Consider the following 26,667-nt stretch of genomic DNA (forward strand, 5'->3'; position numbering starts at 1 on the left):
CACGGTGCACACCACATTACCTGACAGTCATCCCGACGCATGATTAACGACTGACTATCTACCTTTTTGATGCTTTTCTCTTATTTTTCTCCACCACCCCATTACTGATACTATAGTTATCATTTTTTTAGGTGCCCCTTCATTGCTAGATCCTGATGAGACCCACCACTGTTAAGTGGGTCAAAACGTTGTCGTGTAAGTGAAGCAAACCATTTTTCAGCCGCTATTACTGTATTAGAAGTCTGCGAGCACATATTATGTATTAATTTAATGGTCGCTTTTATACATCTTTGATGAAACCTTGTTTTTATGTCACAAAGACTCACAACCTTGAAATATAGGTTTCACAATCACTTAGGACACCACGCACTGGATTTAAAATTATGTTATATGCCTTTTCTCTTTCAGACATCTCTTTTCCTTTGATTATTGTGATTGAGCTATTACATATTAAGTATGTTGGGGCATATCATCTAGGAAACGCGATAAATATTGCATTTCCCACTTCCTGCGATTCTGTTTAATGCCGCGTATAGCTGTAATTAATCGCCGAGATATTGCTCTATTACCACAGCATATCTCCATGGCGATTAAATCCTGCAATAGCAGCATGAAACAGAATTGCGGAAAGCGTGAAATGTGATATTTATCGCGTTTCATAGATGATATGCCCCGTTGCCTCAGTCGCACAATCCACCTGCCATAACAGGTATGGCTAAGTCAGTTACAAAGCAGGCGTAGCAAATCCTCAATAACCGCGGTTAGCCTGGTTTATTTTATTTTATTGTGGGTTTCCTCGTGGCTTGATAATATTGCTCTGCTGTGTCCGCACCAATTTCCTCGAAGAAATGTAAGGGAACGCTTACTTTGCATGTCATTAGCGATATTCATCGCTGACATGCAAAGTGGCGTTTAAAGGGCTGCTCACTCAAGGAAACATGCGTTAGCGTGCCCTTGTGATTGAGCGTTAACAAAATCGCCACTTTTCAGCCCAAAAGGGCAGCTAAAGCAGTGGTATTCGGCTTCATGATATGCCCCCATGTGTTGTTTGTCCAAAGGAACCGTTGTTGTCTGTTCAACTGAGCTCCCGTGGGGACAGCAGACTCTCTCTCCCAGCCCTGGTTGGTTCTGCTGTCTGACGGAGGCCCCCGATGCTGGGACAAGGCCATTCTCGCCTGATCAGAGGTGTATGACAGACATTTAACACAATTTTCACCCCTGATTTCATTTTTGTATATCTGGTTTTTGGCCTCTTCTCTGGCAGCAGACTAGTTGTAGTAAGGAACAAGATAACATAATATATAATAACACAACATGAGAATACTACACTAGTCTAATGGGCTCACACCCTGTGCTGTCTCAAGATGGCTCTGAGCTGTGGCCTCCAGTGCCCACCGTTTACAATAAGGCCAGCTGCTGTGCAGTGGGGGTAACGGACCCCCTGTGAACGTGCGTGTACGCATGCGTGGAGGCGAACGAGGACCGCTGTCTGACTGTGTTGTCTGGCGTCTGAATGTCGCGGATTGGCCCCAGACTATCACTCTATTACAAGACCGGAGGCTTGATGATGACTTAAGCTGCTGTACTCATAGCTCTTGCAGCAAAGTGAAGCATAACAAGGAAGAAAAACTATGAGCAAAAGTATGAAGGAGTTCGCTGTCAAGACCAGCTGTGACCTCAGATGCGCTCCACCAATCCGTGAACAGTTTCAAGTATACTTATCTCCTCGTCTTTTTCACAGTGCCGGATGAGGAAGAGCTTGCTCCTCCGGCAACCCTCAACAGAGCTCACACAGACTCTCTTTTATGCACCCAGAGGTGGCCTAACACCTGGATTCTGAGGAAAACCAGGAGATACTCCTTACTATCTATAGGGAGAGGTGTGGCGCCGCGGCCAGGGCGACTGACGCTGGAATCTGGGGACCACGGTTCGATCCTCAGCTCCGGCGGCAGGTTAGCCCAGCACCATGTGACTCTGGGCAATAGCTCGCTTAATCTTCCCGACGGCCCCCAGCGCCTAGAGACCCTTACGGGTGATTGTGCGCTTTACAAATGTGGACTTTACTTTATCTGCCAAAGGACAACAACTACAGAGGCCGTTTCCAACGGGGTAGCGGGAGATCCCTGCAGATTCCCTCGAGAAAGCTGGCGGCGGACTCGCTCTATTTCTCAACAAATGGAGACAAATGACTTCAGACCAGTGGGCTTTGCAAACAATTCAGGGGTATCAGATAGAATGTTCTTCCACTCCAATCCAACTCGTTCCTCCTCGTCCAATGAAGTTCAGTTCCCAAGACACCGATCTAATAACTCACGTGTTTCTAGATTTGTTATCCAAGAGAGCGATTCAAGAAGTCCCGCCCACTCCCAGAGGCTGCTCAGCAGTCTCTTCCTGAACGGTTGTGTTTTGTACCGGCATTTCAAAATGAAGGGGATCCATTACCTAAGAGACCGTCTTCAGCAGAACGGTTGGATGATCCAAACAGATCTCAAGGATGCGGATCTATCCGTTCACATTCATCCTTTACATTTCGTTACCTACAATTCATGTGGCAAGGCCGCAAGTTCCAGTTCCTCTCATTCGCTTTCGGTCGGCCTTCAGCCCCCTACTGTTTCTCCAAACTCCTGAGGCCAGTGGTAGCCTTGTTACGTCTTCATGGAGTGAGAGTATTTATATATCTGGAAGATATGTTAATACATCAAAAGAAATCAATCCTACTTTTGCCTCAGAAAATTCAGTACTTAGGTTTCTTAATAGAATTCAAGAAATCAGCCCTCTTTCTTCCTCTAAAGAAGATCAAAGTAGTCAAGAAACCTTGAAGAGATCTGTTCTGTTCTAAAAGTAAACCAGCTTTCACTCCGCAGACTGAGAAGAATTGTCGGCCTTCTTTCGGCCTCCATTCAAGCAATGTTTCCTACTCCTCTTCATTATCGAGCGCTCGAACGCCGGCAGGTTTTGGGGCGTCAATAATACTCAGCATTAGCTTCCCTTCCCGCAGAGGCACGGGGGAGCGGGAGTGGTGGCTCGCCCAGATGGAGGCCTGGAATGGAAGATCAATTTTTGACCAGGCACCAGATATCAGGTTAGAATCCGATGCCAGCAGATCAGGCTGGGGCGCACGACGTGAAAATGTTGTAACAGGAGGAAATGCAATACCACATGAATTGCTTACAGCTGTTTCAGGTTCCTTTGCTGTAAAAAGACTAGGGGACATATTAACGAGGCGGCGCTATAAAATTAATGCTGCTTTTGCGGCCGTTTTTGGCCAAAAAGCGGCGATAATTTTATTGCCTTATCAGCAAAGACACTATTGCGTGTTTTGCTGTCTTAGCGCCCATTTCCAGCACACCTAACTTTGCATCGCTAATGAGATGCAAAGTAGGCGTGGCTGTGAAACCAACCAGGAAAAATATTGTGAAGGCAGCTTCGCGATATTAACAAGGAAGGGTAACGATTATTTAAATCGCGTTAAGTATGCCTTAACGCAGGAATTCGACGTCTGTTAAATTCCTGACTCAGGCATACCTAACATGGGGGGTGGATTTTGTGGCTAAGACCACAGGCCCTATCATCTAGGATATCGCCGTTTTCCACCATGGAAAATGGTGATATCCACCAGGCAATAAATTCCAGAGATAGCCGGCGATAAATATGCAAGCGCTAAGCGCGCTTTGCGATATTTATCGCCGGCCCTTGATAATATGACCCCTAGGTCTGTCAAAAGTAAATTGTTATATTTTTCTGCAGATGGATAATGTCCCCACCGTACATTATATAAACAAACTGGGCAGAGTAAAGTCCAAGGGCCTGGCAGATCTTGCCAAAGATTGTTGGCACTATTGCCGAGAAAAGGGAATTTCCCTCAAAGCAGGATACAGTCCAGGACGTTCCAATTCAGTGGCAGATTGGAATCTAGATCCCTAGCAGACAGCGACTGGTACCCTCATGCTCAGGTTTTCCACAAGAGTCTCCCTCTTTGGGACCCCCTACAAGTAGATCTCTCAGCATCCCGCCTCAACCATGAGCGTCCTCGATTCTTCAGCTGGAGACCAGAGTCGATGGCAGAAGCAGTGGGTGCTTCTCTCCAGCCCTGGCACTCTCTCCAAGCCCACGCCTGTCCTGCTGTTTCAATGATTCTTTAAACTCTCCTTCTTGTCAGAAGGGTCGGGGCCACAATAATAATAGTATCTCCCTCCTGGCCCTCACTAGGACGGTTCTCAACTTCTAGAACTCTCGGTGGACTTTGCAAGAATAATCCCCACGTTTCCCAAGTTACTTGTGAATCCTCGGGTCATCGTCAGGATTTGATCATCAAAGGACAATTGCATCCTTTGACCTGGAGGATTTCAGGTCAGCCGGGGATGTGTCAGGACTTCCATCGGATGCATGGTCAGTTATCAACCATTACTGAGCCCCTTACACTCAATCCACTTGTAGATACGCCTGGGCTTCCTGGGTTAGCTGGAGTGTGGAGACAGAGATGACTCCCATATCTGCATCTCGGGTAGACGTTGTCAATCTCCTTGTCACCCTTTTTGAGGCTGGAAAAGCCTACAGAACAATGGATTCTTACACCTCAGGGGCCTCATTTATGAGCCCTTGCGTCACTTTTACGCCGCCGGTGCGTCACTTTTTGTGACGCATCAGTGGCGTAAAAAATGCACCTTGTTGTGCCATATTTACAAAGTGACGCATCTAGGTAGATGCGTCACTTTGTAAACCCCTGCGCCACATTATACCTGCGTCAGGTATAATGTATGCAAGGGGGCGTATTGACGCAAGAAAGAGTCATAGAAGTGACGCAGTGAAATCTATGAGATTTCACTGCGTCACTTTTAGGACGCCGTTGCGTCAAAATCTTGCGCCTGCCTCACAGCAGGCGTAAGACTGACGCAGGCCCTTTCACATGGGGCTTGCCCCATGTGAAAGGACGCATTGCTGGAGTTGCGTCACTTTTGTGACACAGTCCAGCAATGCGTCACTTTTGCGCTTACAGATACGTCAGAAATACTGGCGTATCTGTAGCTCCTTGCGCAATGATGCGTCTTACATTAAATATGACGCATCAGAAATGTCGCAAGGAGAGCGCAGTGAAAAGTGACGCAGCGCTGATTTCACGCAGCGATGCGTCACTTCTCATAAATGAGGCCCAGCTATTCACGCGGAGCTCGTCCTCGTGAAATGAGACCGGTCGGTGACCCTTGTCTGGTATGAAGAGCTCTGGAACCAATCAGAATCAGAATTCCTGTAAAACCAAAATATTCATCCTTGTGGGATGTAAAGGTGGCAGGGCATCTCTTTCTTTCTTTTGTGGCATTATAATAAATTCCTTTCTTTGAAACAACTGTCTATGACTTGAGCGCTGCTCGTGTGTTTGTTTCTGATGTTAAAGCTCTTGATGTTGATAATAAACGGGGGGTGGCATTTCATCTTACCAGACGTACACAGACACATTCCTCCTCAGTTGCCACGCCAGCACGGGAGAAACGCAGGGTTGCACTGTAATGTTGTAAATATGGTGCAGCCCGGCGTTTCTGAAGTGGCGGAAGGCGGCGTTAGGTTAAGGAGGCTAACGCCGCGCTCTGCCACTTCCATTGTAAATATGCCCCCAAATGTGAGATGCACCTGAGGGCCTTGGGAGCCACCGGTGCCACGGTGAGACCCCACGAGTCCTCTTTGTGCTACAAGAAAAGTGCCCCCTAACTCTTCCCGGGAAGTGAGAACCGATGGCCCCAGGAGGAGGTGGGCTCATCTGCGAGTCACCCCGCCGTTGAGCTCGCGTGCTGCCCTGGAAAATGTGGCCCTCGGCGTCTTGTGGATCCTGAGGGGTCGCTTGGTACCCAAGTGTAAAATGATTAAATCAATATTGTTGAAATGTTGTCAATGGGTCTGTGTGTTTGATACTGATTGGCTGCCACAATATTAGTTGATTGAAAGGCAATAGTTTTATGGTATAAAACTAACTTAAGACAAAATTATAAACTTAATACCATTTTGGTATTCACAGAAGTTAGGACTCCTAAATGCCTTCTGTGAATACCGAAAGTCTTAAAGTTAGGATTTTTCTCAGTTTAGGAGCAGTAAAGTTAGGAGTCCTAACTTGTATGGTGTGAACTCTGCCTTGCTACTCTGAGAGTAAAGTGCTAGAAGACATATCCAGGTGCCAGTGTGAGGGTGTAAGTAATGGGGCCCCTGGGCACCAGAAGTGAGAGCCCTCTTATGACTCAGTAACTTCTGAGCCCTCCAAAAGTAAAACTCTTAGAGTTAAGTTTTTGGTTGTTCCCTCCTTGAACTTTAGATCAGAGCACACCTGAGTCAATCAATATCTCCCCTGAGAGGGGACTTCCATTCAATGACCTGACAGCTCTCTTGTCCACAGAAGATTCAATATTTATTGCAGGCACCATGAGTGAACACACACAACAGTCGTGACTGGCGAGTAAGCGGGAGCGACAGACACTGTGGCGGTGATTGAGCTGGTTATGGAAACCCCACAGCCGTAACCAAGGTGGGTTTGGAGCCCGACAGCAGTAAGTGAGGCGGTGTGGGAACCCCACACAAGTCGCATTGATCGAGGTGGTATGGGAGACCCCACATTATTGTCCGATCCCGTATAGGGTGCCGCGTATTGATGTTGAAGCGCCCCTAGCTGTCCAGTGGGCACCCGTTGGCGGTCCAGTGGGCACCCGTTGGCGGTCCAGTCCTTAGTTCTTGGCCATGGTTTCCTCCACCCATGAGATGTACTTGCAGACCGGGACGTAGACCCCTGGGTAGTTCCTCTGCGCGCAGCCCCTTCCCCAGGAGACCACACCCATGAGCTCATCGCCGCAAACCAGAGGCCCCCCGGAGTCACCCTGCAGAGGAGAAAACACATGAGAGAGGAGGTAACTAGGGGGTCACTCACAAGAGGCCTCATAGGCAGGAGAACAGTGGACAGTGGCAGGGAGCTGTGTAGACGCCACAAAACGCAAGGACACAGAAGCAGGCAGGCACTGGACCCTGGCATGGTAGGGTGGACGCTGTGTGTGTGTGTGTGTGTGTGTGTGTGGGTGTTCTGAAGAGTCAATGTGTGGATATATGTGTTGACATTCCAGAGGAGGGAGTAAAGTGATGACAGTCACATACATTGTCACCCAGAGGTATGTACATAAGGGTGACTGACCTTCAAGCATGTCCAGCTCTCAGCTGTCTTTTAGGGGTATGTGTCACAAATACAACAAATACATGAACATACAAACAAAGGCAATATACTTAAATACTTAGCACGTGCCTCCAAACATACATGTATGTAAATGTAAATGTCAAGGTATTTGTAGAGCGCACTGCCACCAAGCGGTTTCCTGGCGCTATTACTCATACCGCTGTGGAACCCGTCCTGGCTTTCCCTGTGAAGTGTCCACTCCTGGGCATCCCCAGGGTGAAGCCAGGCATCCTTAGTGCTGTTGGGGCCAGTGTGGAGGTTAAGCAAGCTATTGCCCAGAGTTGCCGCGTGGGGCCCGTGATTAGAATAGGCACCGAGGCGAGAATTGTTAGGTCCGAGGAAATTGAGCCCAAGACCCGCTGAGGCGGGAATTGAACCCTAGTCCCGGGCCAGAACTCTGCATCAGGGTCTGCCGCTCTAACCATTGAGCCACACTCCTCCACTATGTATACAAGTACCAGACACATAGATACAATCATACTATACATACACACATACAAATAACACATTCATATAACACATATTGTAACATTCTGGACTGCTACATGCTAAGGCATGCCTAGCTGGCCTCGCTTAACCTGATTCTAAGTCTTATTGTTATATAAACCCAATGACCAATGACCAATCGGTCATTGGTCATTGGTCAGTTGAGTTTCTGTAAGTTGCTGTGATAACCCTTTGGGCTGGAAAGTAGCACTATATAGGACACTGCAAATAAATAAAGCATACAAGCAATATATACATTTAACCATTCGTACAAAAACCACATTACCTACTGGCGGTCGCCAGTAGGTATATATAGTTAGGATTTTTTCTCTATGGGTTTTTTGAAAATTCTATGTCTAATAACTTTGGCGTTTGTGGACGGAATTGGCTGAAATTTTCAGGAAAATGGCACATGTTGTTTCTGAGCAGCCCCTGGAAATTTGGGGGGGGGTTCGTCAAGGGGGGGCCGAGAAAAAAGGGGGGTCCCAAAACGCGTTTTTCCAATGTTAATTTCCATAGGGCGGTTGGCCTCACTTTTAGCCCGAACGGCTGAATGGATTTGCACGAAACTTGGCAAAATTGTAGGGACTGGTAGCCCGATGTGCCTTTGCTAGGTCTCAATATATGTGCTCCAGTGGATTTTGAGAAATTAACGTTCAAAAAAAGATATATATCTGTAACAGCGCACCGGGCAGCGCTCCGCTACGCGTACTTTTCGCGTTACGGAGCTTTGTGAAGCGAAGCTGATTGGTTCTCCGGCGTCTGTAAACATTCCAAACAGTCCGTAGCGGCCGCCATCTTGTCTCTCGGTAGGATCGAGAGACAAGAGGAGGGCAAAGCGAAGGGGCAAATGACCATAAGGGGGCATAGTAGATCCTCCCTGACCCCCTAGGTTTGATGTGGAGGTTTTAAAAGGGCCCCGCGGGGCAAAAAAAAAAAAATAATAATAATCGAACGGCTGAATGGATTTGCACGAAACTTGGCAAAATTGTAGGGACTGGTAGCCCGATGTGCCTTTGCTAGGTCTCAATATATGTGCTCCAGTGGATTTTGAGAAATTAACGTTCAAAAAAAGATATATATCTGTAACAGCGCACCGGGCAGCGCTCCACTTCGTGTACTTTTCGCGTTACGGAGCTTTGTGAAGCGAAGCTGATTGGTTCTCCGGCGTCTGTAAACATTCCAAACAGTCCGTAGCGGCCGCCATCTTGTCTCTCGGTAGGATCGAGAGACAAGAGGAGGCCAAAGCGAAGGGGCAAATGACCATAAGGGGGCATAGTAGATCCTCCCTGACCCCATAGGTTTGATGTGGAGGCTTTAAAAGGGCTCCGCGGGGCAATTTTTTTTTTTTTTTAATCGTTTTTTTGGTGGGGTGCGCCCAGTTAGCGTAACGGGAAGCGGACTGGGGAGCGTACTACAAGGAAAGAAGAATGATTGACTTTTAACTTATTGTATGTTTATAGACTTTTTTTTTACTTTTTTTTCTGCTGAGTGACGTCTCGGCCTAACTACACGGGATGCAGTCCCTACCATCTCGGCGTTTAAGCCCAGGGGGAACGGTAGTGTGGGAGAGATAACGGGGCATATTATCAAGGGGGTTTATCTCCGCTTTTTTGGCTTTAAAAGCCAAGAAAGCGGAGATAAAATTATCTGCGTATTACCTAGCTGTCGCTAACACCAGTTAGCGACCGCTAGTAGGAGATAGCGACCATCTTGGGCCCCACTTTGCATGTCAGTGATATTTATCACTAATGACATGCAAAGTGGGCATGCCAAGATGTTAGCGACTGGAAACAGTCGCTAACATCGCTATCTCCTATTACCAACTTTTGGAGATATTCGCGCTAAGCGCGAATATCTCCAAAAAGTAACACCTGCCCTGAGCAGTTCTTAGCCATGTTATCCAATGGGAGGTGGATAACATGGCTAAGAGCATTAGCTCGGTAATGCATGAATATCGCTGACTTTTCAGCGATATTCATGCATTGCGGCCTTGATAATAGCAAGGTTTATCTGCGATAATTTCTGACGATGCTTAGCGGTAAAAAATTTGTTGCTAAGCATCGTTAGCGATAAATATCGCTTAACTTTGGTAATATGCCCCAACGTCTGTTAACGTTTGATTCGAAGGAAATCAGGAAGTGTTGAAAAACATTGTCTGCGCCATCTTGCCTTTTTTCAAATGCCACACTTTTGTCGTGCACGGCAGCCATTTTAGATGCCTTGACCAGACCCACTCTCTGCACGCTGTCGATCCGTAGCATGGCTCCCCACCCTCGCAAGCATCTCCCCCAGGCACTGGTCACCCCCGCTCTCTGTCTTATGCATGGGCAATAAACCTCCCCCCATCTGCGCTGCTCTTCCCTGAGAATCACACTCTGTGCCCGCCCGACACCTCCCTTTCGCCCTATTCACTACCGCACCCTCTGACACTCCTCTTCCTCTGTGTCCGATTGTCCAGGCCGGTCCTAGGGTATCAGCTAGCCCTGCAGATGTAGTTTATGGCCACAGCTGTAAAGAATCACCCCTCTTTAAAGGAGTTATAGTAGATCAAGGCCCACACTCGATGAGATCCGTCACACCACACGCGTTCCTACTATCTGAAAACCATCCTGTATTGTGATTGGGGAGGGGACCGAGCCTGAAGCGGAAGATTCCAGGGATGACTCTTTGTACATCAAAGTTTTTACAATTATGTGTCACATTAAAAATATATAGCACTCCAACAAAGTAGTAGGATTATAAAACTTTAATAACTTATAAATATATACAACAAAAAATAAAACAGTAAAAACATTTAAACATTTTTAGGGAAAAAGAAGGAACAATAGTCAGTAGCGGTCGGTTGTGCGAATAGTCCCAAGGCAGCACAACGTCCTGAGTTCTGGACGGCACCCAGGTGATGTTGCCTGGGTGCCGCACTGATTTGGGTATCCGGCGTGGGGCGTCCCGGGGGGTGGGTCGTCAGTAGCGGTCTGTTGTGCGAATAGTTCCAAGGCAGCAGAACGCGCTGAAATGTGGATGGCACCAAGGTGATGTCCAGTAAGTTGCCGCCCTCCGAATAACGGCGTGGGGCGCCCCGGGGGGGGGGGGAGGCGGCGTGAACGGGCCTCCCCAGGTGGAGTCTTGTCTGCTGTAGTGGGGCGCCCCTTTACCGTTTCAGTTGCCATTCCGTCCGCTTTTGGTCCACTGTGTCAAAATCCGCCATTCAGCTGAGTTGCGCCCAATGTTGCGGTGCAGCGATAGGCGGCTGTCACAGGACTCTCAAAATGGCGGCAGGCTCTTTCCTTTTTGGGCCTGGTCCACTGAAATGGCCCTGGGACACCTTGGAAATCGGACGCTTGTCTGCTAGGTCTTGGACCCCATTCTCGAAAGCGTCCCCTCCGCCTTGAGGATTCTACAAAAGTCTTGGGGGCCCCCGACTCCTGCAGGCTTCCGGTGGGGAGCGGCTGCCATGATTGCTCGCGGAATGACCACGACGGAGCCACGAGATGGTGGTGCTCTCATGCTGACGCCAGCTTCAGTCTGAAACATCCAGAAACAAGGTGGGGCTTTCATCGTTTGGGAAAAAAAAAAGTTTTCATCCAATGAAAAGTGTTATTTTTAGGTCATATGATCAAGCCTTCCATCATTAGGAAACAAAAAGTAAAATGAACCAATGAAAAGTTTCATAAACAAGTCACATGACCTGTTATGCGGCATAGGGTATAAAAAGCGTAGTAAATCCGTTGGCACGTGAGGCGGCGTCAGTAGCGGACCGATGTGCGAATAGGCCGAAGGCAGCACAACGCGCCAAGATCCGGATGGCACCGAGGTGGTGTCCAGCAAGTTGCCGCACTGGTGTGGCCATCCTACAATGCTGAAAGTCGGCGTGGGGCGCCCCGTTGGCCTGTGAGATGGCGGCAGTAGCGGACCGATGTGCGAATGGGGCCAAAGGCAGCGCAACAATATTTTCTGAATAGAAGACACCACAAGGCGCTGAGATGCCAAGATCCGGATGGCACCGAGGTGGTGTCTAGCAAGTTGCCGCACTGGTGTGGCCATCCTACAATGCTGAAAGTCGGCGTGGGGCGCCCCGTTGGCCTGTGAGATGGCGGCAGTAGCGGACCGATGTGCGAATGGGGCCAAAGGCAGCGCAACAATATTTTCTGAATAGAAGACACCACAAGGCGCTGAGATGCCAAGATCCGGATGGCACCGAGGTGGTGTCTAGCAAGTTGCCGCACTGGTGTGGCCATCCTACAATGCTGAAAGTCGGCGTGGGGCGCCCCGTTGGCCTGTGAGATGGCGTCAGTAGCGGACCGATGTGCGAATGGGGCCAAAGGCAGCGCAACAATATTTTCTGAATAGAAGACACCACAAGGCGCTGAGATTCGGTTAGCACCGAGGTGGTGTCTAGCAAGTTGCCGCACTGGTGTGGCCATCCTACAATCCTGCTCCGAATAACGGTGTGGGGTGCCCGAAGGGGGGGGGGGGTTCGGCGTGAACGGGCCTTCCTAGGTGGAGGCTCGTCTGCTGTAGTGGGGCGCCCCTTTACCGTTTCAGTTGCCATTCAGCTGAGTTTCGGCCGCTCTTGATGCTACAGCGACAGGCGGCTGCAACAGGACTCTCAAAATGGCGGCCTGTTCTTTGGATTTGGGCCTGGTCCACTAAAATGGCCCTGGGACACCTTAGAACTCGGACGCTCGAATTTTTTTTCCTTTCCTCTACATGCAAAAAAAGGTAAATGCCCGGTACGTTACACGCTTCATCTGCCACGATGTACTCTCCAGAGGAAGCGAAACAAAATATAGTTATGGTAACTATACCATGCATCGTCATATGGAGAGGTGGCACCGATTAATTATAGTGCTGCACAAAAGAGAGATTTGGAGGAGAACCCCCGACTTGCCAGTACATTCATCAAAGAAGTGTCACTGACAGCATCAGAGGCAAGGGAAACGGTCCCAAATATTTAGAAGAACTTTGGAAAGATTAAAATGACATGTTTAGATTGTGGCAAATTAATTTCATGTGGACAGATGAGTGTTACTCTAATAAATACAGCATATGAACATCATCATAGTCGATGGTTGGTAGAGACATTTTGACTATATCCTGGACCTGCCCGTCCTCGCCCAAAATGGCGCCGGAATAAATGGCACTCGTAACTCCTTGTTGTGTACTGGTTGCACAACCTTGATATCACGAGATACGTATGCAGTTTTGAAGCACATGGCGGGCGGGGACGAGAATAGATTGAATATTTCGATATCCCTATTGATATTAAGTTCTGATGTGTTATTGATTACTGTACTATTGAAAGTTCGAATTAACGTCACCCATGGTACTTGCCCGCAAATGTATATCTAGATAATTTTATTGTAACTGGCCCTGTCGTATTTTAATTATAAAATGTACGTCCACCGATTCCGCAACTGTTAGACACCTTAGTTCTTGCAACCTAATGGCCCGCCCGTTACGTTCCTCTACAGTGTAAATGTCTACTCATCATATACGATTACAGTTTGCTCCGTGGCCGGCCCACGTGGTTATAGGCCCGTATTTGTATACTGACATTTTCACAATAAAGGTTTTTAAAAGAAAACATGGTAGTAGTATTTACATTGGTAAAGTTTTTAATAATAGTCACTGTTTTAGAATCAGTAAAAGGCAAGTGAAATAAAGCAGACCAATTACATGAAGGGTAAAAGGTATAATACGCAGGAACGCAGTAAAGATAAATGGTCAAGGGCTGTTGTGTTTTCTACTCCTGCAACATAAAGTGATCGATAAGAATCTCATATTCAGGCGTATCGGCGACTTTGACAGCAGGCCGACCCTCTTTTGCTCAACGGCTCCGTCATGGGACGAAGAAACGCCCTTTTTCTCGAAAAAGGAATATATTTTACTTGCAGGACAGTTGTAAATTTTCTGGGAAAGTACATTAGCCTGGAACATTATAACATATATTTAAGAAACAATAATGTTCGAAAGTATTAAAAAGCGTAATTTTTAGGTCATATGACCAAGCCTTTCATCATTAGAATAAGAAAAGTAAAATGAACCAATGAAAAGTTTTATTAACAAGTCACATGACCTGTTATGCTTACGTTACGCGCTGCGCGTCGCGCCCCGGATCACTTCCGGATGCGCTAACGCGGCGCGTCATATGACGCATCACGCGACAACGCAGGTCCAGAATATAGTCAAAATGTCTCCACCAACCAGCGGTCGGAACACAACCCCTTTCAGCAGGCTAAATAGTTCTGTTAAATGACAACAGAAGGGACAGGCAACAAGAACCATCAGTCAAAGAGGGGAGGGCTAGTTCTTCTCTACCGGGTCACGTTGGGGCGCTACCGGAACTGATCGAATTGGTAGTCTACAGTGTTTCTGGGTGTTTCAGACTGAAGCTGGCGTTAGCATGAGAGCAGCACCATTTCGTAGCTCCGTCGTGGCCATTCCACGAGCAATAATGCTAGCCGCTCCCCACCAGAAGCCTGCGGGAGTCGGGGGCCCCCAAGACTTTTGTAGAATCTTCAAGGCTGAGGGGACGCTTTCGAGAATGGAGCCCAAGCTCTAGCAGACAAGCGTCCGAGTTCCAAGGTGTCGCAGGGCCATTTTAGTGGACCACGCCCAAATCTGAAGAGCCGGCCGCCATTTTGAGAGTCCTGTGGCAGCCGCCTATCGCTGCACCGCAAGAGCGGGAGCAACTCAACTACATGGTGAGCGAGACGCTGTAGTCGAAAGAGCGGGCGGTAAACAGCTGAATAGCGGAAGAGGCACAGTGTAGCAAAAGCGGGCGGAATGGCAACTGAAATGGTAAAGGGGCGCCCCACTACAGCGTGTCTTTAGGTGAAACGGATTGTGGGACAAGGTCAAGAATGGAAGAGTTACCAAAAGGCAAAAAGTTCCGCTTGATCCCGGGAGCCGGCCACCTATGTCGGGGGCGATCTCAGGCTACACCAGGAGAACACGACTTGGGGAGGGAGCCGGAGCCAAGCGCCCCCTCCGAGTCCGCGCCATCACACCATCCCTCGGGGGCCTCCGTCAAGCGGTTCAGGGTGGCACCGCATCACATTGTTCACAAATGCAGTCACGTCCTCAAACAGCCCCCACTTACTTTGAGAATAGTGAAGCTGAAGCAAGTGCAAATAGGCTTCAGACAGTGTTACAAGCACTCCTCAAAACTTTGAACCATCAGAGTGCATGAGTTTCATGCTCGATCGATTGAGCTAGCCGGATCGGGCAACAAAAAGTATAAAATAGTTATGTAAATAGTTGTTTAATAAAATGTTTTACCCTGTTACTTTGCTGGTGTGTTGTATATATTTGTAATATTTGCATAGAGTTTATCGTTATTTTGGGCGGGGTGGGTGGCGGAGCCGAGCTGTATTGCAGCCATCATGGTGTGGAGTTCAGTTCATCTCACTAGTTTCGTATTTGTCATGAGGGGTTGTTCCTAATGTTTCTATTTTAGCGAGGTCAAAAAGAGATCCCATTAGTGGCCTACTGATTTTGCTCGATTCCTTTTGTTTTTTTACACGATTTTTCGCTATCTGCAAAGACTAAACAGAGTATTGCGACTCTGTGCTTGTTTGTAAATAGAGAATGAACCAAAGAGAACCAATTCTAAAACAGTAAATGCTTGGATAACAATCAATCAAATGGAGAGAGAAGCAGGCACGACGGATTACAACGGGGCAAAGGCCTGCGTTAACTACCTTTTACTATCTGCAAAGAGAGAGTACTCCTAATAGAAATGAGGGGGGGGGGGCAGCATTCAAAGCAGATCAGTGTGCATAAACACGAAAATGTTTTCACTTACCACGTACTTGACATTCGACAGCTTATGATATTTGCTATTAAAAAACCATTGAAATTCACTGAAAAAACCATAGGTTATAGACCATATATAGTTAGGAATTAGCACTTACAAAACCTTGAAAATTCACTGAAAAAACCATAGGTTATAGACCATATATAGTTAGGAATTAGCATTTAAAAAACCTTATTTTACTCACACAAAACCATTGAAATTCCATATATAGTTAGTTGTACTAACTATATATCGCGCACCCGCAATCCACTGCTGATCATGTCACATATTACATCATTCATGACATGGTCAGTGACATCACTGATGACATCACTGATGACATCTCAAATGACATCACTGATGACATCACTGATGACATCTCAAATGACATCACTGATGACATCACTGATGACATCTCAAATGACATCACTGATGACATCACTGATGACATCACTGATGACATCTCATTTGACATTACTGATCACATCACTGATGACATCATTCATGTGATAATACGATGAACCTCTTCAGACTCTAATATAACCTTAGATACACTCAGTGTAAACAGACACTCATAGACTGTCACTCATCCATGGAGTTACTCAGACACTTAGTCAGTCATGCAAAGAATCAATCACACCTCCATTTCCTCAACTATACAGTTATACACACCTTACTTATTCAAACATATACTAACACATATTTACTCTCTTATACAATCCCTGATACAAGTTCACAGTGATCCATACAGCCACTCACACATTCACTGGCTCTTATGCACAGTTATTTATATATGTCAACTCTCACATGTACTGTGTTTTACATATGTACTTACTTTGACATGTAGCACTGAGATATCCATTCACTCACCAATACACTCATGCACACAGTCAACCGCCCATGTAGCTGTTTCCACATGCACTCTTGAACTCATACACCTAGTGAATAAACTGCTCACACATCTATGCACAGAGTCATACACCTCCCAGCCACCCACACACACACTCAGTCTCCCATACAAATACTTGGGCAACCAATCAATAACCCATATAGTTACTCATATAGCTACTGATCAACACATGCAGCAGTTTACAGAACAACAGACATAATGATGCACAAATTAAGACAGTTTAGTCACTAACCCATGCACTCAGTGAGACACATTTAATCAGTCACTCATACAGTCAGTCATGCACCTACTAAATCCTTCATCCAGACATTTATACATCCACTCATTCTTCAATATGTAACACATATTTTAACTTTACAGAATTATACAGTCACTGGATGTAGTCATCAGTGATGTCATTAGTGATGTCATTTGAGATGTCATCAGTGATGTCATCAGTGATGTCATTTGAGATGTCATCAGTGATGTCATCAGTGATGTCACTGACCATGTCATGAATGATGTAATATGTGACATGATCAGCAGTGGATTGCGGGTGCACGATATATAGTTAGTACAACTAACTATATATGGAATTTCAATGGTTTTGTGTGAGTAAAATAAGGTTTTTTAAATGCTAATTCCTAACTATATATGGTCTATAACCTATGGTTTTTTCAGTGAATATATATATAACCATACAAACATGGATGCAGAAGTGCATAAAAATACCACATATATATATTTGCACATATGAAAATAAAAATTTAATTGTTGGACTAGGCCTTCTCTGCAGGGTCATACCCCCATACTGCCACCCTCCTGTTTTCGGAACCTTTTTTGTTTTCTTTTAGATCCTGTGCACTTTAACACACCTAACCAATGCTAAAGTGCCTGTGCTCTCTCCCTTAAACATGGTGAAATTGGCTTGCACCCAATTGGCACATTTAATTTGCTTGCAAGTCTCTATTGAACTGCTACTACCTGTGCCCAGGGCCTGTAGAAGAAATGCTTCAAGTGGGCCTTCAGCATTCACTGTGGCACCCTCTTAAGTAGCCCTTTTAAACATGTCTCAGGCCTGCCACTTTGTTATGTTGTGGCTCTTAGGGTCATTGTCGACATTGAAGTTAGCATGAGCTCTGCTGCCATGATGCTGCTTTTGTGCACGTTACGACATGACTTTATTTTTGCAAGACTCTCTTTATGTCTTTCACATGAGAACCGTCTGCTTTTCACTTTCTCTGCTGAGTTCCTGGAGTTTAGTCTCAACGGCAAGGTCGATAAACAATGCCCTGTTCTGTTGACAACACATATATGAACTACTCATCAACAATTTATACAAAATACAAAAAGTTCTTGTTGTAGGGGTCGACGGCGTTTCGTCCTCAATGGCTAGAGATCATCTTCAAGACAAGTAATATATGAGCCAGCTGAATTTTTTGGGTGAGCGCGTGAATCAGTCTGAACCGGACGAGCGGGCTACATCTGCGTTTAGGTGATAGGTGCGCGCTGAGTGAATGCATTGTATAATTTGTTTCTGAAGAGTTCATATATGTGTTGTCAATGCGATGTAATTTTAAAAAAAGTCCCCCTCACTCATCACCGAACGCCTGTTTTCATTTTTTTTATGTGAGCACTTGAACTTTATATGATGTTTTGCTGGGAATAAATCGTATAATATATCATAATTCTCTGAATCTACTATTGTCCATGTGCATACCCCTTAATTGCTCCCTCCAGCATAAATTGCCTACTCCTGACAATCATTACTACTGTTCTTAAGCCTGACGCTAATTCCAGTGCTTCTTTTTTAGGACCATTTTTTTGGCTGGACAAGAACCGCTGTCTTCTTAAAACCCTTTTAGAAAGTTGGCAATTTTTTTTGTCCCAACCATTTGGTGCCTGAATATGTATCCTGGGTCACATGACTAGGCATAGCTGGCAGTGAGTCTGTGTGTATTACTCCCAGACTGTGAGACACAGAGGGAACAGGTGTTGGCAGGAGGGGCCATCTCTGACGTGATAGGGGGGAGGGGCTGTCGCCTGCCATACTTACACACCACAAAGGCTTCGCCTCAGCACTTTCACAAAGTGATTTACGATAGTTTTTTGTGTCCTCAGACGACCTGGGGCCAGGGCAGGGAGACAGGAAATTCCAAGCACCAGACGAAGAACACTCCCGTGAAAACCATCCTTATTAGCAAGTCTGGGCTCACCCCGGAGAAGTACTGAACCGGGTTGAGGAATAGCCAAGAGTTGCAGAACCAGTTGAGTGGATTTCCTTGATTACAACCCCAAGGCACTCAATGCCTGGGTACGAGGAAATAAAGTGAATGATTTGTGCAATCTTGTTTTTAGAAAGAACCTCCTTAGAACATGTTTTGTTGACGGCAAGCTCACTGACGCCAGAGAGTTTGCGAAGGAGGCGGAACTCTGGTATCTGTGCCAGATTATCCTAGACGGTACTTGGGAGTTATTCCAAGAGGCTTTTTCAGGTTCCCACCAGCAGAGTGAGGCCGAGGTTAAAGGAGACACAGACAACCCAGAGCACAGTGGGGGGGAAAGGGTTTCCAAGCCCCTTCTGATAAACATGCTGGATGTTCTGTCGGCAGGGGCCCAGGGCACCCCATTTCCAAACCCTCGGCTTTGGCTACTCCTAGTCAGGAAACAAGCATTGGCACTCTGTCTGCCCTAAGAAACCACCCACTGGTGGGACCTCTGTAGAAGCGCTGATGTGGCCTTAGGGGGAAGAACCCCTCAGGCGCGGGTCATAGACGATGCCATGAGATCCCTCAGGGGGGAGAAAGACTCAGAAGGTGAGCTTGTGATGAGGTACAAGTTGTCACCTCCACCAAGCAACGGTGACCTTTGATCCCTGCCACTGCTTTGAGGGACACCGGGGTGAGCCAGACTATTGTATGAGAAAGGTTTTTTTTTCCAAAACAGTTCACTGCCAGGTGTATAGGATAAATTAAGTCCAGGGGCAGGATTTTTTCTGCCTCATGGCCCTGGTATCCCTGGAGTTGGGAGATGATCCAGAGGAGGGTCTTAATTGGTCCCCAGATACTCGTAGACTGCATTCCGGAGAACGGGTTGTTTCCGGTGCCAGGAGAGCTGACAGGGTTGGCCACCTAGGACTCTCCGACAGTTCAGTTTTCTGGGAATGCCACTCGCAAGCAGTGGGTACGGGAGCCTATAAGAAGGGTCCGGGTGAGGGAGGACTCATCACTGTCCCCTGATCAGCCTCAGAGTGACTCCCCTGGTCTGAGAGGCCAGAATCGGATACCACCCTTGAACAGAGGGTTGGTAGTGTGGAAGTAGGGTGGCTCACACCGGGGGCTGTTGCTCCCCAGACTGAGAACCCTCAGAGGTCATAAAACCCTCAGGAGCCCATAGGAAACTCCTTGCCAGCCCCAAGGCTGGTAGAGGGGCCTGCCCAACGCCCCAGCTTGGAGCCTCCACTCGCCAGCGGATGGCCCGGGCCTGGCTCTTGACCCTGATGGCTGTCAGTGGCCTCTGTTGGTCACTGTCCTTTTGGGCATGTTGTTCCTTGGGTTGGGGACAGGAGTCTGATCTAAGGGACGGAATGGGCCACATGTTATGTTATGTTATGTTATTTGGGTTCTTCTATAGCGCAACGGCTACTCCAGCAGGAGTGTCCCGGCGCTTTGGCGAAGAAGTCCTTTAGGTAGAAGAACATAACTGCAGAATAAAAGGAACAGCGAAGTTAACTGGTAAAAAGCCAGGTTTTTAATGCCTTTCTGAAAGACATCAGACTAGGGGCCTGTCTGAGAGAAATGGGAAGCTCATTCCAAGCGCGTGGGGCCTGGTAATGAAAGGAGCGTCCCCCTTGTCTGGTTCGCTTGATGGACGGAACGACCATTTTTGACAAGGAGGCAGATCGCAAGGCTCTGCTCGGCTTGTAAAGAGCAAGACGCTTCCTAATGTACCTAGGGCCTGAGTCGTGAAGGGCCTTGTAGGTCAGTGTCAGGCTTTTGAAAAGAGCCCTCTTGGCTATAGGAAGCCAGTGCAATTCCTTCAACAAGTCAGACGCACTAGCTCGTCTGGGAAGTCCATAAATAGCCCTGGCAGCTGAATTTTGGACTACTTGAAGTCTCCTCACGAGATATTTAGGGAGTCCTAAATAGAGGACATTTACATAGTCTAATCGCGACCCGACAAGTGCTTGGACAATGATCCTTCGATGGTTCATGGAAATCAGGGGGAGGAATTTCCTGAGCATCCGCAGGATCCCGAAACATTTCCCGGAGAGACAGGATATTTGAGGCCCAAAGGTTAACTCATTGTCAACAATGATACCTAGGTTTTTAGCCTTGGTACTTGCATTTGCAGGTGGAAACAGGTCTTGTGGCCACCAACTTTTCCAGTTTGGTTCCGAGACACATCCAAAAAAGAGCAGCTCCGATTTATCGGAGTTGCATTTTAAGCCGTGTCTTTTGAACCAATCAAAGACTGCTTCTAGGCAGCCTCTGATACGGATCCCATCGAACACCTCATTCTTGTCGTATGTGAACAAGAGCTGGGTGTCGTCAGCGTACGACACGATCTGAGCGCCAAACGACTCCGCAACCTCTGCAAGGGGGGCCAGAAAGATGTTAAAGAGCAGGGGGCTAAGAATAGACCCCTGAGGGACCCCCACTTCCAGAGTTGCCATAGCTGCGGAGTGAGGTGGCGCCCAGATCGTTTGTCGACGGCTAGCTAGAAATGATTTAAGCCAGTTCCACACCGTCCCCCGGAGACCACAATCCCAGAGTCGAGTTAGGAGGGTGTCATGGGGAACGGTGTCGAACGCCGCCGACAGGTCCAACATGACCAACATGGCCTTTCCTCCAATATCCAAGACCTCTCTAATGGCGGTGGTGACTTCAAGTAGCGCGGTCTCTGTGCTATAATTCGCACGAAACCCAGATTGGGTAGTGTGCAACAGATTGTTATTCTCGACGAAATCAGAGATAGATCTGTGCACATGTCTTTCCGCCCCCTTCGCTAGAGCGGGGAGGAGAGAAATAGGCCTGTAGTTGGCATGTATAATGGGATCCAAAGCTGGTTTTTTTATGAGTGGAAGGATGAGAGCACTCTTCCACGCCTGGGGGACAACACCAGAAGACAGTGAGGAATTGAGAATGGAATTGATGGGGCCATTTAGCACAAGGGCTATTTTGTTGAGGCAAGAGACCGGGCAGGGATCTAGAGGAGAGCCCGACTTCAAGCCTGTCAGATGGTCTAATGAAGCAGCAAGGCTCAGCTGCGGGAATTCCCAGAGGGTGGGTTGTGAAGAGGAGAGGGCACCAAGAGCAGCATCCTGAGGCTGTTTAGAGTAGATAACAAGAGAGGCTTGAATAGATGTTATTTTATCTACAAAATAATGTGCCAGTTCAGTCAGCCAAGGTTCTGAGTGAGACTGAGCAGAGATACCCAGGGACGGAGAAGTAAAATCCTTAACAATTTTAAAGATTTCCTTACAGGAGTTTTCAGATTCGTCTATCCGACGTTCAAAATAAGATTTTTTTCCACTCCAAATCAACTTGTGGTAGGATCTAGTTAAGTTTTTGAATTTTTCTTTCTCAAGAGGCTTGTAGTCTTTCCTCCAGGCTCTTTCTGCTCTCTTGCAGTTTTGCCGGGCTTCTCTGAGCTGAGATGTGAACCAAGGAGCGGAAGGACGTTTGTTTCCGGGTTTAGCGGCTTTCGCAGGCACGAGATCCGCCAGTATAGTCGTGAGCCATTCAGTGTAATGAGCTAGATCGATTTCCACATTACCTGACAAGGTACACGGTGAACATGACATGGCCTGTAGTAGCATCTCATTAGAGAGCAGATGAAAAGGCCTGGAAAGTCGTTTAGCAGAGATGGTGGGATTTGGTCTAGGAGGAGGGGTACTTAATAGGAAAAAAGAAATTAAGTAATGATCCGACCATAATACTGGCTGAGGAGCAAGGACATTAATAGGGACGGTGGAAAAAACTTGGTCCAGAGTATGGCCCTTATTATGCGTGGGATCGTGAATAAAAGGTATAAGTCCTAATGCTGTTGTGACCTCCATAAGTTTTATTGTGTCAGGATTTGTGGCCTCATCCATGTGTATGTTTAGGTCGCCTAGAAGTAAACAATGTTCCGATATAAGACATGGGACTGAAAGTGCTACCTGTAATTCATCCAGGAAAGAGCCTAAGGGACCGGGAGTTCTATATGCGAGAATGCCGGTACATGCCTGGTGGGGAGACAGATGAAGTGTGAAGCCGAGCGCCTCGGTGTCCTGAATATTGTCTATCGGGAAGGTAGTGCAGTGCAGCTGGTTGTTGACTATGATAGCCACACCACCCCCGCGCCCAGATGTTCTGTCCCTCCTGATGATGGAATAATTAGGTGGGATGGCGTTAACTAAGTCAGGGGCCGAGGTATCACTGAGCCAAGTCTCAGTGAGAAAAAGGCAGGATATATTAGAGTTATCGAGCAAATTCCAAATATCTAGCGCATGACAGCCTAAGGAGCGTGTGTTAAGAAGTAGGCAAGTGATAGTGATAGGTTGATGAATCAGTTTCGGCTTGTTGTGTATAGGAAAGCGCCATCCGCACTCAGTGCAGCCTTTTCTTTGTTGGTGATGGTCGTGCTAACTCCCTGCTGGGATTCATCTGTGAGCAAGTTAAGGTTAGGCGCTTCACAGAAGGGGTTCAGACGAAAGGAGTAGTGTTCCCCCAGTGACCCCGGAGAGTGTAGACAGAGGGATCAAACTAAGTTCAGAGCGGCGTAGAACTGACGAGTGCGATCCATAAGAGGGCCTTCCACCACGTTTCTTTGCCGAAGCAGGGCGGCCCATCACGGGATTGATTAGTCGAACCCTATCTTTTGCTGGAGAGACTCTTGTTGAACTTGGCTCTTTCTTTAGGGTCATCCGCAAACTTTCTGCATTCACCCTCCTCTTTTCTGAACCCATTTTTGTTGACTTTTAGGACTGTGCATTTTACCACTGCTCGTCAGTGCCGTTGTGCCTTCGTTCTCTCCTTTAAACAAAGTGAAAGTGGCTTAAACCCACACGGCGCAATTAATTTACTTGCGTGTCCCTAGTAAAGTGGAACTACAAGTACCCAGGGCCTGTAAATGAACTGCTACCCGGGGGTCGGCAGCACTGTTTGTGCCACCCACTGAAGAAGCCCTTTCAACATCTCAGGCGTGCCATTGCAGCCCGTAGTAGAGTTTGAAACTGCCATTTAGACCTGGCAAAATAAACCTTTTGCCAGGACTAAACCTACCTTTTTAATGCTTATACCCCTAGAGTAAACAGCCAAGGCGCCAGGTTGCAGTGTATGCAAAGAATTGTACATGTGTTCTTACATTTCACATATCCTGGTAGTGAAAAGCTTGTGAATTTGTTTTCCACTTCTGCAAGGCCTACCTTTCCCATCGGATGATATTGGTTCACCACATTTATTAAGTGATAACTTTCAATTGAAAGTATGCAAAAGAAACACTTGATGGATGGAATTCTGTCCATCAATCGATCTTTTTGCATTTGTCACCCCGAGTGGGACGGGTATGCCCACACATGGGTCCCGTGCTCTCCATGCCACTGAAATCAATCTACTTGGATCATTGTTTCTAGTCCTGGGAGGACCTGGCTTGGCAGTTCGGGCTGGACTGTTCCCATGAGGCACAGGGTCAAGACTGAGTTACATATGGCTGGGTTCAAACTGGATTGGCATGGTGAGCAAAAAAAACATGGATTTAGGCCCAGATCTCTGTACTGGGGTGAATGCATGACATTGATCTACATTCAGTCCCATCAATTGTTCTTTTTGAAACTTTCAATTTAAAGCAGGTAGAAATGTTGAGTTTGGTGTTTAAAAAATTCTAATTTGAAATCCTCTTTAATGGTAAAGTTAGATTTTAAGTCACGATCCTGAAAATGCCACTTTTAGAAAGCTGCCATTTTCTTGTCCCAATCATTTTGTGCCTGCAGCCTGTATCATGGTCACATGACTAGGTGTAGCTGGCAGTTGGTCTTCGTGTATTATTCCCAGATCATGAGACAAAGGCGGAATAGGTGTCGGTAGGATGGGCCATCACTGCTTTGATAGGGCAGAGGAGCTGTCCCCTACCACACGTACACATCATAAAGGCTCTGTCTCTGCACACTCACAAAGGGTTTCACACTAGTCTTTTGAGATCCCGGGCAAGCTGAGGCCAGGGCCGGGGCGGCTGTAAGTTCAAAACATCTCTGGGGCGGAAACCTCCAGAACCTTCTCCACCTTCAAAGCTGGCACCGAGTATAAATATTGGACCCTCAGTCCCAACTCTCCGGTACACATCTGGACCTGTGGAAGACTCAGAAGGACTGCTGTGCTGCAAGAATGAAAAGAACTGGACCGGCATCTTGAACCCAGGTCACAGACTCTTACCCCCCCATGTGGTTCCACCCCAATCCTGGACCTTCGGAAGTAAGCCTGAAGGTGCCAACCCAGCTGTGGTCTTGCACAGAACCAATGCTGCACAACTCATCTCCTCGCAGCTTTGCTTCAGAGCGACTGCTGTGCGACACACCTCCAAAGCAAGGTCCCGCAGCACCTCAGAACCGCTGCTGCGTGATGCATCCTCGATGCAGGATTTCGCATTGAACTCCGCAGCTCCTTGGAAACGCTGCTGCACAACACATCCTGGATGCAGGATCTCGCAACGCTCCACAACCAGGATTTAAGATACTTTGTTCCGCGGGCTAACTTAGTCGCTGTTTCCCACCCGCGCTTCATCGTAGTCGACCTGAACTTGTGACTCTGTCCCAGTCCACCATGACCAGATAACCACAGTTGGCGCTTTGTGCTGGTACGCACTATTTTCACTTAAATCTTTAAAATTGCACATCTCCAGTTTTACTGATGGGGTTTTTGTCGATTTGATCTCAAATATTTTATTAAATTTGACTCTACTTTTCTAACTTGGTGTGGGATTTTTATTGTGCGGTCTTTTCACTTTATTACTGTTTGAAGTGCTGCATAGATACTTTACACATTACATATAGGTTAAGCCTGACCGCTCTGTGCCGAGCTACCAGGGAGTTGAGTACATGTTAATTTGGGGTTCACTTGTGACTTCACCCTGAATGGAGTTGTAGTTGATGCTTGATTAGTGTTTCACCCATCGTCGAGACCAATAACCCTGAATGGAGTTGTAGTTGATGCTTGATTAGTGTTTCACCCATCGTCGAGACCAATAACCCTGAATGGAGTTGTAGTTGATGCTTGATTAGTGTTTCACCCATCGTCGAGACCAATAACCCTGAATGGAGTTGTAGTTGATGCTTGATTAGTGTTTCACCCATCATCGAGACCAATAACCCAATTCCCCACAGTAATGATACCAAATACATAAAACATGCATACACTTACCACACTCATATAAACATACAAACATAATTATATGCAAATACCACATATGAACATTCATACAAAAACCACATGCATACAAACGTGGATAATGCAAGTGCCACGTACATTAAAAACTGCATATCAAAATGCATACAAATACCACATACATAAAAATACTTCATGCATGCATGCCAGAAAATGTAACATGCATACAATACAAAGCTACAGACATAAACAAATTAAAATATTACATACATACAAGCAGATATTCATATATATATATGTGTTCACTGAAAACACCATAGGTTTCATGGACGTTATAGTTAGTTGGACATTTCACTTGTACAAAACCAGAGAAATTCGGCCGTTATAATTAGTTGAGCTAACTATAACTTGCGCCCCCGCAATGCACTGCTGATGACATCACATATTACATGATTCATGACATGGTCAGTAACATCACTGATGACATCTCAAATGACATCACTGATGACATCATCCAGTGACTGTGTGTTTCTGTAAAGTTTAAATATGTTTTATATAAATATATGTCAAGGTGTATTGAAGTATGAGTGGGTGTATGAGCGTCTGAATAGATGATTTAGTTGCTGATTGACTGACTGTATAAGTGAGTGTTTAAATGTGTCTTACTGAATGCATGGGTTAGAGAGTAAACTGTGTAAATGTCTGTATAAGTCTGTCAGTTGGTGTGTAAGCAGCTGCATGGCATGGTGAGTAGCTACATGAGGGTCTATATGGGTTATTGATTGGTTGTCTGAGTTTTTGTATGGGTACCTGAGTGTCTGTGTGAGTGGGTGGGGGTGTGACTCTGTGCATAGGTTTGTGAGTGGGTAATTCACTGAGTTTATGGGTTCAAGAGTGCATCTTTAAAGGGCTGTATGGGTGGGTGAGT

At 46.7% G+C, this 26,667-nt stretch overlaps 1 protein-coding gene across 1 annotated transcript in view; it reads right to left on the reverse strand.

The window, feature by feature from the left end:
• Positions 1-6,542: 6,542 nt before the first annotated feature.
• The window catches only part of LOC144767924 (serine protease 1-like), a 59,594-nt gene continuing 39,469 nt past the window's right edge, over positions 6,543-26,667 (reverse strand). The window contains exon 5 of the mRNA XM_078651263.1: positions 6,543-6,854. Within this exon, the coding sequence (XP_078507389.1) occupies positions 6,705-6,854 (150 nt within the window). The 3' untranslated portion in view covers positions 6,543-6,704. The remainder of the gene's footprint in view (positions 6,855-26,667) is intronic.

This window comes from Lissotriton helveticus, chromosome 7, assembly GCF_964261635.1.
Source record: "Lissotriton helveticus chromosome 7, aLisHel1.1, whole genome shotgun sequence".
Taxonomy (NCBI): Eukaryota; Metazoa; Chordata; class Amphibia; order Caudata; family Salamandridae; genus Lissotriton; species Lissotriton helveticus.